Below are 18245 nucleotides of genomic sequence, written 5' to 3'. Positions count from 1 at the left end.
TCTTGCTTATAGTCCATTTTATGATATGTATTTATTTAATTCTCTCTGAATTTCATAGATGGCAGTATAAATTATTAATAAAATCAAAATACTAATCATTAGGCAACTGTGGCAGAAACTAATAAACCTCACGTCATTCGATGTAAGCTTCTGTTTCATTTTCCAGGCACGGCGTTCAAAATCTTCAGCAACACTGGACTGGGTCTGCCCTTTGGCAGGAACTGGACCAATGATTTCTTCTTCACCATCATCATCATCATCATCATCATCTGAGACCTGGGGGAAAAAAAAGACAAGAATACTAAAATATATAAAAATACAACACAAATGGCGATGTCAGAAGGATCTAGCTGAATTGGCAACTGCCATATGCTTCCTAAAGTGCCCACAGCATACAGCAAGCAATAAACTGTCACTACCAGAACATGTTCTTTTACAAAAAGAATGTGCAAGTTCAATCTAGCGTTTTGTAACTCAGCTTTCCAGGCTTCTGCCCTCAATGACTGCAGATGACACTTGTGAGATCTGCTTTTATGCTTTGCTGTATCTGGATGAGATACACTGAAGAAAGTGACAGGCATCTTCCAAGATGCTGATCATACGCAACAGCAAGCATACAGAACATGAGATCCTAATCTTAAACATAAGCTCCACAATCACTGACAATTCTGTCTGATAGTGATAATTTCTTTTGAGAACATTTGAGATTTAATTTGGCTTTCAGCAGGTTTTTTTTTTACTTCCATCAAAGTTTTTATTCTCTTACTATATTGCAATCAATATACTATATAGCACTGCACACTTACAATTGCTAATTTTCCCTTTCTACCCAGCTAATTCTTCTTTTCCATTAGGTCTATGATATCACGTGACAGATAAACTGACAAGGTGAATCATCTAAGCTCTATGTAGAAATGGGAAGTCAATTTTCCCTGTATGAGTCATGAGTCACTGCAAAAATCTCTGGCAGGGGGGAGAAGGGAGCAGCTGGGTCAGGAGTTGAAGCGGAGAATGATAAATGTAGGGACAGGAGACTTCCTGTTTCTACACAGAGCAGATAAAAGAAAATTTACTGGGTAGAGAGGCAAACTGAGCAATTGTAAGTACACAGTGCTATATAATATGACAATTGCAATATATTAACCCCTTTACCCCCAAGGGTGGTTTGCTCGTTAAAGACCGGGCCAATTTTTACAATTCTGACCACTGTCCCTTTATGAGGTTATAACTCTGGAACGCTTCAATGGATCCTGATGATTCCGACAATGTTTTCTCTTGACATATTGTACTTCATGATAGTGGTAAAATTTCTTTGATATTGCCTGCGTTTATTTGTGAAAAAAACAAATTTGGCGAAAATTTTGAAAATTTTGCAATTTTCCAAATCTGAATTTTTATGCCCTTAACCCCTTTCTGCCATTGGACGTAATATTCCGTCCATGTGGGGTGGGCCTTAATTCCCAAGGACAGAATATTACGTCCAGCGCGATCGGCCGCGCTCACGGGGGGAGCGCCGCCGATCGCGGCCGGGTGTCAGCTGCTTATCGCAGCTGACATCCGGCACTATGTGCCAGGAGCGGTCACGGACCGCCCCCGGCACATTAACCCCCGGCACACCGCGATCAAAGATGATCGCGATGTGCCGGCGGTGCAGGGAAGCATCGCGCAGGGAGGGGGCTCCCTGCGGGCTTCCCTGAGACCCCCGCAGCAACGCGATGTGATCGCGTTGCTCCAGGGGTCTCCTACCTCCCTCCCTGCAGTAAGTCCCGGATCCAAAATGGCCGCGGATCCGGGTCCTACAGGGAGGGAGGTGGCTTACCAAGTGCCTGCTCAGAGCAGGCACTTGGTAACGCTGCACTGCTCTCAGACAGATCGGTGATCTGTCAGAGTGCTGTGCAAACTGGCAGATCACCGATCTGTATTGTCCCCCCCTGGGGCAAAGTAAAAAAGTAAAAAAAAAAATTTCCAAGTGTGTAAAAAAAAAAAAAAAAAAAAATCCTAAATAATGAAAAAAAATATATATATATTATTCCCATAAATACATTTCTTTATCTAAATAAAAAAAACAAAACAATAAAAGTACACATATTTAGTATCTCCGCGTCCGTAACGACCCGACCTATAAAACTGGCCCACTAGTTAACCCCTTCAGTAAACACCGTAAGAAAAAAAAAAAAAAACGAGGCAAAAAACAACGCTTTATTATCATACCGCCAAACATAAAGTGGAATAACACGCGATCAAAAAGACGGATATAAATAACCATGGTACCGCTGAAAGCGTCATCTTGTCCCGCAAAAAACGAGCCACCATACAGCGACAACAGCAAAAAAATAAAAAAGTTATAGTCCTCAGAATAAAGCGATGCAAAAATAATTATTTTTTTCTATAAAATAGTTTTTATCGTATAAAAGCGCCAAAACATAAAAAAATGATATAAATGAGGTGTCGCTGTAATCGTACTGAACCGAAGATTAAAACTGCTTTATCAATTTTACCAAACGCGGAACGGTATAAACGCCTCCCCCAAAAGAAATTCATGAATAGCTGGTTTTTGGTCATTCTGCCTCACAAAAATCGGAATAAAAAGCGATCAAAAAATGTCACGTGCCCGAAAATGTTACCAATAAAAACGTCAACTCGTCCCGCAAAAAACAAGACCTCACATGACTCTGTGGACTCAAATATGGAAAAATTATAGCTCTCAAAATGTGGTAACGCAAAAAATATTTTTTGCAATAAAAAGCGTCTTTCAGTGTGTGACGGCTGCCAATCATAAAAATCCGCTAAAAAACCCGCTATAAAAGTAAATGAAAAAAATGTATTTATTTCCATTTTCCCATTAGGGTTAGGGTTAGGGTTAGGGCTAGGGCTAGGGTTAGGGCTAGGGTTAGGGCTAGGGTTAGGGCTAGGGTTAGGGCTAGGGTTAGGGCTAGGGTTAGGGCTAGGATTAGGGCTAGGGTTAGGGCTAGGGTTAGGGCTAGGGTTAGGGTTGGGACTAGGGTTAGGGTTAGGGTTGGGGCTAGGGTTAGGGCTAGGGTAAGGGCTAGGGTTAGGGTTAAGGCTACAGTTAGGGTTGGGGCTAAAGTTAGGGTTAGGGTTTGGATTACATTTGCGATTGGGATTAGGATTAGGGGTGTGTCTGGGTTAGAGGTGTGGTTAGGGTTACCGTTGGGATTAGGGTTAGGGGTGTGTTTGGATTAGGGTTTCAGTTATAATTGGGGGGTTTCCACTATTTAGGCACATCAGGGGGATCTCCAAACGCGACATGGCGACCGATCTCAATTCCATCCAATTCTGCATTGAAAAAGTAAAACAGTGCTCCTTCCCTTCCGAGCTCTCCCGTGTGCCCAAACATGAGTTTACCCCAACATATGGGGTATCAGCGTACTCAGGACAAATTGGACAACAACTTTTGGGGTCCATTTTCTCCTGTTACCCTTGGCAAAATAAAACAAATTGGAGCTGAAGTAAATTTTTTGTGAAAAAAAGTTAAATGTTAATTTTTATTTAAACATTCCAAAAATTCCTGTGAAGCACCTAAAGGGTTAATAAACTTCTTGAATGTGGTTTTGAGAACCTTGAGGGGTGCAGTTTTTAGAATGGTGTCACACTTGGGTATTTTCTATCATATAGACCCCTCAAAATGACTTCAAATGAGATGTGGTCCCTAAAATAAAATGGTGTTGTAAAAATGAGAAATTGCTGGTCAACTTTTAACCCTTATAACTCCCTAACAAAAAAAAATTTTTGGTTCCAAAATTGTGCTGATGTAAAGTAGACATGTGGGAAATGTTACTTATTAAGTATTTTGTGTGACATATCTCTGTGATTTAATTGCATAAAAATTCAAAGTTGGAAAATTGCGAAATTTTCAAAATTTTCGCCAAATTTCCGTTTTTTTCACAAATAAACGCAGGTAATATCAAAGAAATTTTACCACTATCATGAAGTACAATATGTCACGAGAAAACAATGTCAGAATCACCGGGATCCGTTGAAGCACAAATATATTTTATTTTGAGAAAATAAATGAATTTTTTAACATTTTTCACTTGAAGTGGATGAATTAAAAAAATCCGTAGGTGCTTAGCGCCACATTTACTTGGAGTTTTTTTTTTTGTTTTGTTTTTTTTCTCTTTGAAATTGCCACCTATGTGGATCTGAAGCAGGATCAACACATAGTTCTCCAAAGTGAGCTGCACACCTTATTGGATTATACAACATACGAAGAAGAGTTGCCTAAAGAATTGATTCCTTGAGAATCTCAACGTGCATTTCTTACCGATAGAAGGTGAGCATAACTACAAATAAAAGAAATGTTTTTAACTTGTTGGTAAAAACGTATTACGCTCAGAGGAAGCGCCGCACTTGTCTCTTTTTTTTTTTTTTTTTTTCCCCTCTTTCCCTAAACCAGGGTATTTCTAAATACTTTACATCAGCACAATTTTGGAAACAAAATTTTTTTTTGTTAGGGAGTTATAAGGGTTAAAAGTTGACCAGCAATTTCTCATTTTTACAACACCATTTTTTTTTAGGGACCACATCACATTTCAAGTCATTTTGAGGGGTCTATATGATAGAAAATAATGAAGTGTGACACCATTCTAAAAACTACACCCCTCAAGGTTCTCAATACCACATTCAAGAAGTTTATTAACCCTTTACGTGCTTCACAGGAACTGAAACAATGTGGAAGGAAAAAATGAACATTTAACTTTTTTTTGCAAACATCTTAATTCAGAACCATTTTTTTTATTTTCACAAGTGTAAAAACAGAAATGTAACCATAAATTTTGTTATGCAATTTCTCCTGAATACGCTAATACCCCATATGTGGGGGTAAACCACTTTTTGGGCGCACCGCAGAACTTAGAAGTGAAGGAGCGCCGTTTGACTTTTTCAATGCAGAATTGGCTGGAATTGAGATCGGACGCCATGTCACGTTTAGAGAGCCCCTGATGTACCTAAACAGTGGAAACTCCCCACAAGTGACACCATTTTGGAAACTAGACCCCTTAAGGAACTTATCTAGATGTGTGGTGAGCACTTTGAACCCCCATGTGCTTCACAGAAGTTTATAACGTAGAGTCGTGAAAATAAAAAAAAATTTTTTTTTCCACAAAAAAGATTTTTTAGCCCCAAAGTTTTTATTTTCACAAGGGTAACAGGAGAAATTGGACCACTAAAGTTGTTGTCCAATTTATCCTGAGTATGCTGATGCCCCATATGTGGGGGTAAACCACTGTTTGGGCGCACGGCAGAGCTCGGAAGGGAAGGAGCGCTGTTTTGGAATGCAGACTTAGATAGAATGGTCTGTGGGCGTTATGTTGCGTTTGCAGAGCCCCTGATGTACCTAAACAGTAGTAACCCCCCACAAGAGACCCCATTTTGGAATCTAGACCCCCCAAGGAACTTATCTAGATGTGTGGTGAGAACTTTGAATGCCCAAGTGTTTCACAGAAGTTTAGAATGCAGAGTCGTGAAAATAAAAAATATTTTTTTTTTCACAAAAAAGATATTGTAGCCCCCAAGTTTTTATTTTCACAAGGTTAACAGGAGAAATTGGACCACTAAAGTTGTTGTCCAATTTATCCTGAGTATGCTGATGCCCCATATGTGGGGGTAACCCACTGTTTGGGCGCACGGCAGAGCTCAGAAGGGAGGGAGCACCATTTGACTTTTTGAGCGCAAAATTGGCTATCGTGTTTGGAGACCCCCTGATGTACCAGTGGAAATCCCCCAATTCTAGCTCCAACCCTAACCCCAACACACCCCTAACCCTAATCCCAACCTGATCCATAATCCTAATCACTAACCATAATCACAACCCTTACCCCAAAACAACCCTAGTGTCAACGCTAACCATAACCCTAATCAAAACCCTAAATCCAACACACCCCTAATCCTAATCTCAACCCTAACCTCAAACCTAACCCTAATCCCAATACACCCCTAATCACAACCCTAACCTTAACCCTAATCCCAAACCTAACCCTAATCCCAAGCGTAACCCTAATGCCAACCCTAACCCTAATACCAACCCTAATCCAAACCCTAACCCTAATCCCAACTCTAACCCTAACTTTAGCCCCAACCCTAGCCCTAACTTTAGCCCCAAACCTAACCCTAAGGCTACTTTCACACTTGCGTTGTTTGGCATCCGTCGCAATCCGTCGTTTTGGACAAGAAACGGATCCTGCAAATGTGCCCGCAGGATGTGTTTTTTGCCCATAGACTTGTATTGCCAACGGATCGTGACGGATGGCCACACGTCGCGTCCGTCGTGCACTGGATCAGTGTTTTGGCGGACCGTCAGCACAAAAAAACATTCAATGTAACGTTTTTTTGTACGTCGCATCTGCCATTTCTGGCCGCGCATGCGTGGCCGTAACTCCGCCCCCTCCTCCCCAGGACATAGATTGGGCAGCGGATGCGTTGAAAAACTACATCCGCTGCCCACGTTGCGCACAATTTTCACAACGTGCGTCGGTATGTCGGGCCGATGCATTGCGACGGCCCCGTACCGACGTAAGTTTGAAAGAAGCCTAACCCTAAATTTAGCGCCAACCCTAACTCTAAATTTAGCCCCAACCCTAACCCTAAGTTTAGCCCCAACCCTAACCCTAAATTTAGCCCTAAGCCTAATCCTAGCCCTAACGCTACCCCTAACCCTAGCCCTAACCCTAACCCTACCCCTAACCCTACCCTTAGCCCTAACCCTACCCCTAACCCTACCCCTAATTTTAGCCCCAACTGCTCTTCTCCTGCCGGCCGATGGAGACAGATGGCGGGCGCACTGCGCATGCGCCCGCCATTTTCTTTTGCCTGCAGCCAGGAGGAGCAGCAGGAGGACCCAGGGACACAGGTGAGTATGGCAGGGTCCCCGAATCCCCCTATTTCTCTGTCCTCTGATGTGCAATCACATCAGAGGACAGAGAATTACACTGAATTTTTTTTTTTTTTTGCGGTCGCCGGTAAACAGTTAATTACCGGCGATTGCAAAACAGGGGTCGGTAAAACCGACCCCGATCATGCTCTTTGGGGTCTCGGCTACCCCCGGCAGCCGAGACCCCAAAGATTCTCGCGGGGCCGGCCGGCGGGCGCACTGCGCCCGCCATTTTGAAGATGGCGGCGCCCACCGGAAGCCACGAGGAGCACCGGGGGAGACAGGTAAGTATTGGGGGGCTACCTGGGACCCCTTTTCTCTGTCCTCCAATGTGCGATCACATCGGAGGACAGAGAAATTAAAAAGATCGCGTTTTTTTTTTTTTTTTGCGATCGCCGGTAAACGGTTAATTACCGGCGATCGCAAATGCGGGGAGGGTTAAAAACCGCCCGAATCATGTTCTCTGGAGAGAATCCGACTCTGGGTGGCGCTATTTACTTTTTCCACAGCGCCGTTAATTAACGGCGCTGTGGTTTAAGTACCCTTAGCGGCCGCCGTTAAAAGGCGTATCGGCGGTCGCTAAGGGGTTAAAAAAAAACAAAAACATTTAACTTTTTCACAAAAAATTTAATTCAGCTCCAATTTCTTTTATTCTACCAAGGGTAACAGGAGAAAATGGACCCCAAAAGTTGTTGTACAATTTTTCCTGAGTACGCCGATACCCCATATGTGGGAGTAAACCACTGTTTGGGCGCATGGCAGAGCTTGGAAGGGAAGGAGCGCCGTTTGACTTTTCAATGTAAAATTGACTGGAATTGAGATGGGACGCCATGTTGCGTTTGGAGAGCCCCTGATGTGCCTAAACATTGAAACCCCCCACAAGTGACACCATTTTGGAAAGTAGACCCCCGAAGGAACTTATCTAGATGTGTTGTGAGAGCTTTGAACCCCCAAGTGTTTCACTACAGTTTGTAACGCAGAGCCCCAGTTTTGTATTTTCCCAAGGGTAACAGGAGAAACTGGACCACAAAAGTTGTTATCCAATTTGTCCTGAGTGCGCTGATACCCCATATGTGGGGGGGGGGAACCACCGTTTGGGCGCATGGCAGAGCTTGGAAGGGAAGGAGCGCCGTTTGCAATGCAGACTTAAATGGATTGGTCTGCAGGCGTCACATTGCATTTGCAGAGCCCTTGATGTACCTAAACAGTAGAAACCCCCCACAAGTGACCCCATATTGGAAACTAGGCCCCCCATGGAACTTATCTAGATGTGTTGTGAGAACTTTGAACCCCCAAGTGTTTCACTACAGTTTTATAACGCAGAGCCGTGAAAATAAAAAATCTTTTTTTTCCCACAAAAATGTTTTTTAGTCCCCAGAATTTTCATTTTCCCAAGGGTAACAGGAGAAATTGGACCCCAAATGTTGTCCATTTTGTCCTGAGTACGCTGATACCCCATATGTTGGGGTAAACCCCTGTTTGGGCGCACGGGAGAGCTCGGAAGGTAAGGAGCACTGTTTTACTTTTTTAACGCAGAATTGGCTGGTATTGAGATCGGACGCCATGTCGCGTTTGGAGAGCCCTTGATGTGCCTAAACAGTAGAAACCCCCAATTCTAACTGAAACCCTAACCCAAACACACCCCTAACCCTAATCCCAACTCTAACCATAACTCTAACCACACCCCTAACCCGAACATGCCCCTAACCCTAATCCCAACCACACCCCTAACCCCAACCACAACCTTAACAACACCCCTAAATCCAACACACCCATAACACTAATCCCAACCATAACCCTAACCACACCCCTAACCAACACACCCCTAGCCCTAATCCCAACCGTAAATGTAATCCAAACCCTAAATTTATCCCCAACCTTAACTTTAGCCCCAACCCTAACTGTAGCCCTTACCCCAACCCTAACCCCAACCCCAGCCCTAACCCTAGCCCCAACCCTAACCCCAACCCTAGCCCCAACCCTAATCCTAATGTGAAAATGGAAATACCATATATACTTGAGTATGAGCCGAGATTTTCAGCCCAATTTTTGGGGGCGAAAGTCCCCCTCTCGGATTATACTCGAGTCATACCCAGGGGTCGGCAGGGGAGGGGGAGCTGGGGCTGTCTAATTATACTCACCTGCTCCTGGCGCGGTCCCTGCAGGTCCCTGGCACCCCAGCTTTTTCCTGTACTGAGCGGTCACATGGTACCGCTCATTACAGTAATGAATATGCTGCTCCACCATAGTGGTGGAGCCGTATATTCATTACTGTAATGAGCGGTAACGGTGACCGCTCACTACAGGAGGAAGCTGCCGGCGCCGGGGAAGCAGGGACTGCAAAGCGCCAGGAGCAGGTGAGTATAACGGGGAGGGGAGCGCAGCGCTGCGCGATATTCACCTGCTCCCCATTCCGGGCGTCGCTCCGTCTTCAGCGTCTTCTGCAGTGACGTTCAGGTCAGAGGGCGCGGTGACGTGGATAGTGCCCGCCCTCTGCCTGAACGTCAGTGCAGAAGACGCTGAAGATGGAGCGGCGCCGGAACGAAATCAGGTGAATATTGAAAGTGTCGGGGCCTGAGCAAGCGACGGAGAGGTGAGAATGTGATTTTTTATTTTTTTTTATCGCAGCAACAGCAAATGGGGCAAGTGTCTGTATGGAGCATCTTATGGGGCCATAACGTTTGTGCAGCACTGTATGGGGCAAGTGTCTGTATGGGGCCGTAATGAAAGGGAACCTGTCACCCCGTTTTTTGAGATTGAGCTATAAATACTGTTAAATAGGGCCTGCGCTGTGCGTTACTATAGTGTATGTAGTGTACCCCGATTCCCCATGTATGCTGAGAAATACATTACCAAAGTCGCCGTTTTCGCCTGTCAATCAGGCTGGTCTGGTCAGGTGGGCGTGTTCACAGCGCTCTTTTCTTCCCCAGCTTTCCGTTGGTGGCGTAGTGGTGTGCGCATGTCCAGAGTTCCGACTTCCCTGCGCCCACGTGAAGACACAGCGCGCGATCTGCGCTGTAATCCTTTGCATCGGTGGGGGCGGCCATCTTCCTGGGGCCGCGCGTGCGCAGATGGAGTGCTCTGCTGCACGGGGCTTCAGGAAAATGGCCGTGGGCAGCCGCGCGTGCGCATTAGAGATCGCGGCGGCCATTTTCCCAAAGCCGAGATGCAAACTCGGCTTTGGGAAAATGGCCGCCGCGATCTCTAATGCGCACGCGCGGCTGCCCGCGGCCATTTTCCTGAAGCCCCGTGCAGCAGAGTACTCCATCTGCGCACGCGCGGCCACAGGAAGATGGCCGCCCCCACCGATGCAAGGGATTACAGCGCAGATCGCGCGCTGTGTCTTCACGTGGGCGCAGGGAAGTCGGAACTCTGGACATGCGCACACCACTACGCCACCAACGGAAAGCTGGGGAAGAAAAGAGCGCTGTGAACACGCCCACCTGACCAGACCAGCCTGATTGACAGGCGAAAACGGCGACTTTGGTAATGTATTTCTCAGCATACATGGGGAATCAGGGTACACTACATACACTATAGTAACACACAGCGCAGGCCCTATTTAACAGTATTTATAGCTCAATCTCAAAAAACGGGGTGACAGGTTCCCTTGAATGTTTGTGCAGCACTATATGGGGCAAGTGTCTATATGGGGCCATAATCAACGTTTGTGCATCTCTATATGGGGCAAGTGTATGTATGGGGCCATAATCAACGCTTGTGCAGCACTATATGGGGTAAATATCTTTATAGAGCATCTTATGGGGCCATAATTAACGTTTGTGCAGCATTATATGGGGCAAATGTCTGTATGGAGTATCTTATGGGGCTATAATCAAGGTTTGTGCAGCACTATATGGGGCAAATATCTTTATGGAGCATCTTATGGGGCCATAATCAACATTTGTGCAGCATTACATTGGGCAAATGTGTCTATGGAGCATCTTATGGGGCCATTATTAACCTTTATGCAGGATTATATGGGGCTCCTGATTCAATATGGATATTCAAAAACACAACCTACTGATGTCAATTCATTTTCCTTTTATTGGTATCTATTTTTACTTTTGACATTTACCATTTACTGGTAGCTGCTGCATTTCCCACCCTAGGCTTATACTCGAGTCATTAAGTTTTCCCAGTTTTTTGCGGCAAAATTAGGGGGGTCGGCTTATACTCGAGTATATACATTTTTTTAATTTTATTATTTTTCCCTAACTAAGGGGGTGATGAAGGGGGGTTTGATTTACTTTTATAGCGGGTTTTTTAGCAGATTTTTATGATTGGCAGCTGTCACATACAAAGCATCTCGGCTTTGGGAAAATGGCCGCCGCGATCTCTAATGCGCACGCGCGGCATCCCGCGGCCATTTTCCTGAAGCCCCGTGCAGCAGAGCACTCGATCTGCGCACGTGCGGCCCCAGGAAGATGGCCGCCCCCACCGACGAAAGGGATGACAGCGCAGATCGCGCGCTGCTTGTTCACCACTACGCCACTACGCCACCAACGTAAAGCTGAGAAAGAACCAACGATGTCACCACGCCCTCCCGACCTGACCAGCCTGATTGACAGGCGAAAACGGCGACTTTGGTAAGTTATTTCTCAGCATAGGTGGGGAATCGGGGTATACTACATACACTATAGGAACACACAGCGCAGGCCCTATTTAACAGTATTTATAGCTCAATCTCAAAAAACGGGGTGACAGGTTCCCTTTAAGTCCCCCTTGTTCACATCTGGCAGCTGTTAATTTGCCTCCAACACTTTTCCTTTCACTTTTTCCCCATTATGTAGATAGGGGCAAAATTGTTTGGTGAATTGGAACGCGCGGGGTTAAAATTTCACCTCACAACATAGCCTATGACGCTCTCAGGGTCCAGACGTGTGACTGTGCAAAATTTTGTGGCTGTAGCTGCGACGGTGCAGATGCCAATCCCGGACATACACACACATTTAGCTTTATATATTAGAGATATATATATATTAGATTATATATATATATATATATATATATATATATATATATATATACACACACACATATACACTACCGTTCAAAAGTTAAGGGTCACTGAGAAATTTCCTTATTTTTTAAAGAAAAGCACAGTTTCTTCCAATGAAACTAACATTAAATGATTCAGAAATACACTCTATACATTGTTAATGTGGTAAATGACAATTCTAGCTGCAAACATCTGGTTTATAATGCAATATCTTCATAGGTGTATAGAGGCCCATTTCCAACAACCATCACTCCAGAGTTCTTATGGTACTTGGTGTACTTGGTGTTTGCTAACTGTGTAAGAAGGCTAATGGATGGTTATACCCTTGAAAACCCTTGTGCAAGTATGTTAGCACAGCTGAAAACAGTTGGGCCGATTAGAGAACCTATAAACCTGACCTTCATTTGAGCTAGTTGAGAATCTGGAGCATTACATTTCTTGGTTCCATTAAACTCTCAAAATGCCCCCCTTTGTTGTGAAACTCGACAGTGTAATGTTGTTCTTAGAAATGAAGGCTATTCCATGCGAGAAATTGCCAAGAAACTGAAGATTTCCTACAACGGTGTGTACTACTCCCTTCAGAGGACAGCACAAACAGGCTCTAACCAGAGTAGAAAGAGAAGTGGAAGGCCGAGCTGCACAACTGAGCAACAAGACAAGTACATTAGAGTCTGTAGTTTGAGAAATCGACACCTTACAGGTCCTCAACTGGCAGCTTCATTAAATAGTACACGCAAAACACCAGTGTCAATGTCTACAGTGAAGAGGCGACTCCGGGATGCTGGCCTTAAGGGCAGAGTGGCAAAGAAAAAGCCATATCTGAGACTGGCTAATAAAAGGAAAAGATTAATATAGGCAAGAGAACACAGACATTGGGCAGAGGAAGATTGGAAAAAAGTGTTATGGACAGATGAATCCAAGTTTGAGGTGTTTGGATCACACAGAAGAACATTTGTGAGACGCAGAACAACTGAAAAGATGCTGGAAGAGTGCCTTTATGCCATCTGTCAAGCATGGTGGAGGTAATGTGATGGTCTGGGGTTGCTTTGGTGCTGGTAAAGTGGGAGATTTGTACAAGAAAAAATACATACCATGAGATACAGCCTTCCCAAAACCCTGTCTGATGACAAATGCACATTTAGCAGGATGCAGTAGGCCCCCACTGATAAAGGCAAGGGGCAGCAAAGGTGCAAACTACTGATAAAAACAGCCACCCCCACACCAGCCAGACATTGCAGGGGTTAGCTGCCTAGTAGAAAAAATGCACATTGATATAACTCGCATAGGACGCCAGTCCCACAGGCAAGTGTGATGCACTGTGTCTGGTATGCAGCCTATTAATGACGCCCCTGTATTAACAGGCGGGCTGCCCAGCACCATTGTATGCAGCACACTGTGACAGATGCCCCATAAAAACCAAACCAACAAAAAGGCCTTCAAATTTTTGTGATTTTTTAAATTTTTTAACATGCAATCATACAAATTTAAATCATATGGTTTATAACAATAATGCCACAAGTAGTCCACGGTAGATTACAACATCTCAATCTCCTGACCTCAATATCATTGAGCCACTCCGGGGAGATCTCAAGCATGCAGTTCATGCTAGACAGCCCAGGAATTTACAGGAACTGGAGGCATTTTGCCAAGAGAAGAGGGCAGTTTTACCATCTTAGAAAATAAAGAACCTCATCCACAACTACCACAAAAGACTTCAAGCTGTCATTGATGTTAGAGGAGACAATACACGGTATTAAGAAATGGGGTATGTGAACTTTTGATCAGGGTCATTTGGATGTTTTGTTATTATGATTTAAGAAGAGAAAACACAGTAGTTTGAGAATAAAATGACTTCACACAACCACTAACCATGAGTGGAGAAAAAGTATTAGTGTTATCATTCATATTATCTGAAAAAAGGCCAAGAAGGCAAAAATTCTGCCGGGGTATGTAAACTTTTGTGTACAACAGGAGGGTAATGAGGGGCTATGTATACCAGGAGGGTGATGATTGGGCCATGTATACCAGGAGGGTGATGATGGGGCCATGTATACCAGGACGGTGATGAGGGGGCCATGTATACCAGGACAGTGATGAGGGGGTCATGTATACCAGGACGGTGATGAGGGGGCCATGTATACCAGGACGGTGATTAGGGGGCCATGTATACAAGGGCGGTGATGAGGGGGTCATGTACAGTCATGGCCAAAAATTTTTGAGAATGACACCAAAATGATATTTTCACATGATCTGCTGCCCTCTTGTTTTTATTTGTGTTTGTCTGATGTTTATATCACATACAGAAATATAATTGCAATCATATTATGAGTAGCAATAGGTTATATTGACAGTTAGAATGAGTTAATGCAGCAAGTCAATATTTGCAGTGTTGACCCTTCTTCAAGACCTCTGAAATTCTCCCTGGCATGCTCTCAATCAACTTCTGGACCAAATCCTAACTGATAGCAGTCCATTCTTGCATAATCAATGCTTGCATTTTGCCAGAATATGTTGGTTTTTGCTTGTCCACCCGTCTCTTGATGATTGACCACAAGTTCTCAATGGGATTAAGATCTGGGGAGTTTCCAGGCCATGGACCCAAAATCTCTATGTTTTGTTCCATGAGCCATTTAGTTATCACCTTTGCTTTACGGCAAGGTGCTCCATCATGCTGGAAAAGGCATTGTTGGGCGCCAAACTGCTCTTGGAGGACTTTCTGGTACCATTCTTTATTCATGGCTGTGTTTTTAGGCAAGACTGTGAGTGAGCCGATTCCCTTGGCTGAGAAGCAACCCCACACATGAATGGTTTCAGGATCCTTTACAGTTGGCAGGAGACAAGACTGGTGGTAGCGCTCACCTCTTCTTCTCCGAATAAGCTGTTTTCCAGATGTCCCAAACAATCGAAAAGGGGATTCATCAGAGAAAATGACTTTGCCCCAGTCCTCAGCAGTCCACTCCCTGTACCTTTTGCAGAATATCAGTCGTTCCCTGATGTTTTTTATGGAGAGAAGTGGCTTCTTTGCTGCCCTCCTTGAAACCAGGCCTTGCTCAAAGAGTCTCCGCCTCACAGTGCGTGCAGAAGCACTCACACCAGCCTGCTGCCATTCCTGAGCAAGCTTGGCACTGCTGGTAGTCCGATCCCGCAGCTGAAACAGTTTTAAGATACGGTCCTGGCGCTTGCTGGTCTTTCTTGGGCTCCCTGGAGCCTTTTTGACAACAATGGAAGCTCTCTCCTTGAAGTTCTTGATGATGCGATAGATTGTTGACTGAGGTGCAATCTTTGTAGCTGCGATACTCTTCCCTGTTAGGCCATTTTTGTGCAGTGCAATGATGGCTGCACGTGTTTCTTTAGAGATATCTATGGTTAACTGAAGAGAAACAATGATACCAAGCACCAGCCTCCTTTTAAAGTGTCCAGTGATGTCATTCTTACTTAATCATGACTGATTGATCGCCAGCCCTGTCCTCATCAACACCCACACCTGTGTTAATGGATCAATCACTAAAACGATGTTAGCTGCTCCTTTTAAGGCAGGACTGCAATGATGTTGAAATGTGTTTTTGGGGTTAAAGTTCATTTTCTGGGCAAATATTGACTTTGCAAGTACAGTAATTGCTGTTAAGCTGATCACTCTGACATTCAGGAGTATATGCAAATTGCCATTAGAAAAAATGAAGCAGTAGACTTTGGAAAAATTAATATTTGTCTCATTCTCAAAATTTTTGTCCATGACTGTATACCAGGATGGTGATGAGGAGGCCATGTATACCAGGATGGTGATGAGGAGGCCATGTATGCCAGGACGGTGATGAGGGGGCCATGTATACCTGGATTGGGGACATATATATACCAGGATGGGGGACATAAGTACAGAATTGGGGGACATTACCCCTGTAGCAGTGTCAGCAGCAGAACCACCCCCTATAACAGTGCTTCATGACCAAATTTTATGCTTCAGTTTTTTTTTTTCTATTTTCCTCTTCTAAAACCTAGGTGTGTTTTATAGTTTGAAAAATGTGGTAATTAAGAAAAAGCAGTTAACAGGAACAGTGGAGGTCAAGATAAGGTCTGGAAGATAAGAAAAATGTCAGTGAGAGCTGCTCATAGGATTGCTAGAGAAGGAAATTAGAATCCCTGCTTGGTTGAAAAAGACCTTCAAAAAATTTAGCAGACTCTGGAGTTGTGGTACATTGTTCTACTGTTCAGAGATACCAGCACAAGTATGGTCTTCATGGAAGAGTCATCAGAAGAAAACCTCTCCAGTGTCCTCACTATAAAATTCAGTGTCAGAGGTATGCAAAAGAACATCTAAACAAGCCTGATGCATTTTAGAAACAAGTCCTGTGGACCGATGAGGTTAAAATAGAACTCTTTGGCCACAATGATCAAAAGGCTTGCGTGTAGAAAAAAGGGTACAGAATTTCAGGTTAAGAACATCTTGCTAACCATTAAGAATGGGGGTGGGTCAATCATGCTTCGGGGTTGTGTTGCAGCCAATGGCAAGGGGAACATTTCACAGGTAGAAGAAAGAATGGATTCAATGACATTTCAACAAATTCTTAATGCAAACATAACCGCATCTGTAAAAAAGGTGAAGTTGAAAAGAGGATGGCTTCTACAAATGGATAATGATCCTAAACAGAAGTCAGAATCTGCAATAGACTACCTAAAAGCTGACTGTTTTACAATGGCCCTCACAGTCCCCTTATCTGAACATCATTGAAAATCTGTGGCTAGACCTCAAAATAGCAGGGGATGCAAGACGTCCCAGGAATCTCACATAACCGGAAGAATTTTCCAAGGAACAATGGATGAAAATCCCTCAAACAATAATTGAAAGACTCTCTTGGCTGGCTACAAAAATTGTTTACAAGCTGTAATACCTACAAAATGGGTGTTACTAAGTACTAACCATGCAGGGTGCCCAAAGTTTTGCATCAGCCATTTTTTCCTTATTTTGTAATTTTTAAAATGTAAAAGAATGAAAACTTTTTTTTTTGCCTAAAATACAAAGGAAATGTGTCATCTTTAACTTTAGGCCTTTTAGAGATTATTTCATCTTCAACTTACTTAACTGTTCATAATAGCAGTAATTTTGACAAGGGGTGGACAAACATTTACATATCACTGTAGCTAGTGCTGTCAATTACCTTATACTTATCTGAAGATCCCTTAGAATCAGACCCATCATCGCTATCAGAATTTTGTCTTTTGAAACCAGGTGGCAAAGCTGGACCTATAACTGGTCTAAAACAGAACACATCTCTGTTAGTGATAAGGAGAAGCACATTATAATTTATGATCCATTACATCATTTGTCAAATATTTCATATTCTAAAATGTTTGCAATGATGCAGTGAGTGTAAAAGCAGAAAGTATTGATGCGAGTTCAGAGAACACTTTTAGCCATCATCTGGATTTGCTGAGATTATAAAAGCCTGGCTGAACAATAAAGGAACATGGAAATCAGAGGCCGAACGCCGTCTGCCCTGTTCTTTAGAATTGATGTCTGATTGCAATTTATGATATGAAGCACACATTTCTATGCTATGGCACAGTATAATTACAGGAAACTGCAGCTTGGTACATCAAAAGCATCAATGGCTGCTGTCGCAATGCCAAGGACAGAACCTCTGCTAGCATGAATGACTATTGGAAACATCTCACAACAAACTGCCCTGGTGTTTGCTCAACAGTTCACAAAATCGAAAAGTAAGACTAAAAACATCCAAAAAGACCTATGAGAGCATAGAAATGGGAAAAATAAGGATAAAAAAAGCAAATAAAAAAATAAATTAAATGGCATACCTTTCCGGGGAGTCTGACGGTCTTTTAAAGCCTGGTGGAAGGGCAGGCCCAAAAAATTCATCATCATCATCATCACCACCCTCATCATCTTGTGGAGTTTCTAGTTTTCTGCAATTATAATAATTCAGTTCTTATCAATTCAAGATTAGAGATGAGCGGTGTTCTGGTCGAACTGTTCGCCAATTTCAAAGTCAAGCTGTTTTGGGCGGTGTTCGAGTCGTTCGACGAACTCGAACAATTTGCTTAAAATTCGTCTGTTCGAGTTTCTGTTCGAGTTTCTGTTCGCTCACCAAAAGCCTAACTTGATTTGCACATTAAAACTGTTTATCATTGTTAATAGACTGTTTCAGTGTATAGTGGGCGGGGGGATAGATCTGTGCTGAAATAACGCTGATCTCCATTTTTCCCCCCCGCATTTACAGTGGGGCGGTGCAGTCTCTCAGCCTATCAGCAGTGCGCACACACAGCAATGTGCATGTGATGCACACAAGCAAGGGTATGTGCCATTGGCTGTGTATGTCACATGTCCTTGCCCTATAAGAA

The 18245-nt window shown here is 43.7% G+C and overlaps 1 protein-coding gene across 2 annotated transcripts in view; it reads right to left on the bottom strand.

Annotated features, from left to right (window-relative positions):
• Positions 1-18245, bottom strand: part of GPALPP1 (GPALPP motifs containing 1) — a 64621-nt gene that overhangs the window by 7387 nt on the left and 38989 nt on the right. For both annotated transcript variants that reach the window (XM_069758257.1, XM_069758258.1), the window contains exons 3-5: positions 17703-17810; positions 17045-17141; positions 133-276 (exon numbers count right to left, since the gene is read on the bottom strand). In XM_069758257.1, the coding sequence (XP_069614358.1) occupies positions 133-276; positions 17045-17141; positions 17703-17810 (349 nt within the window). The remainder of the gene's footprint in view (positions 1-132; positions 277-17044; positions 17142-17702; positions 17811-18245) is intronic.

The sequence above is a fragment of the Ranitomeya imitator genome, chromosome 3 (assembly GCF_032444005.1).
Source record: "Ranitomeya imitator isolate aRanImi1 chromosome 3, aRanImi1.pri, whole genome shotgun sequence".
NCBI classification, from domain to species: Eukaryota; Metazoa; Chordata; class Amphibia; order Anura; family Dendrobatidae; genus Ranitomeya; species Ranitomeya imitator.
This window is presented reverse-complemented; position numbering and strand designations above follow the sequence as displayed.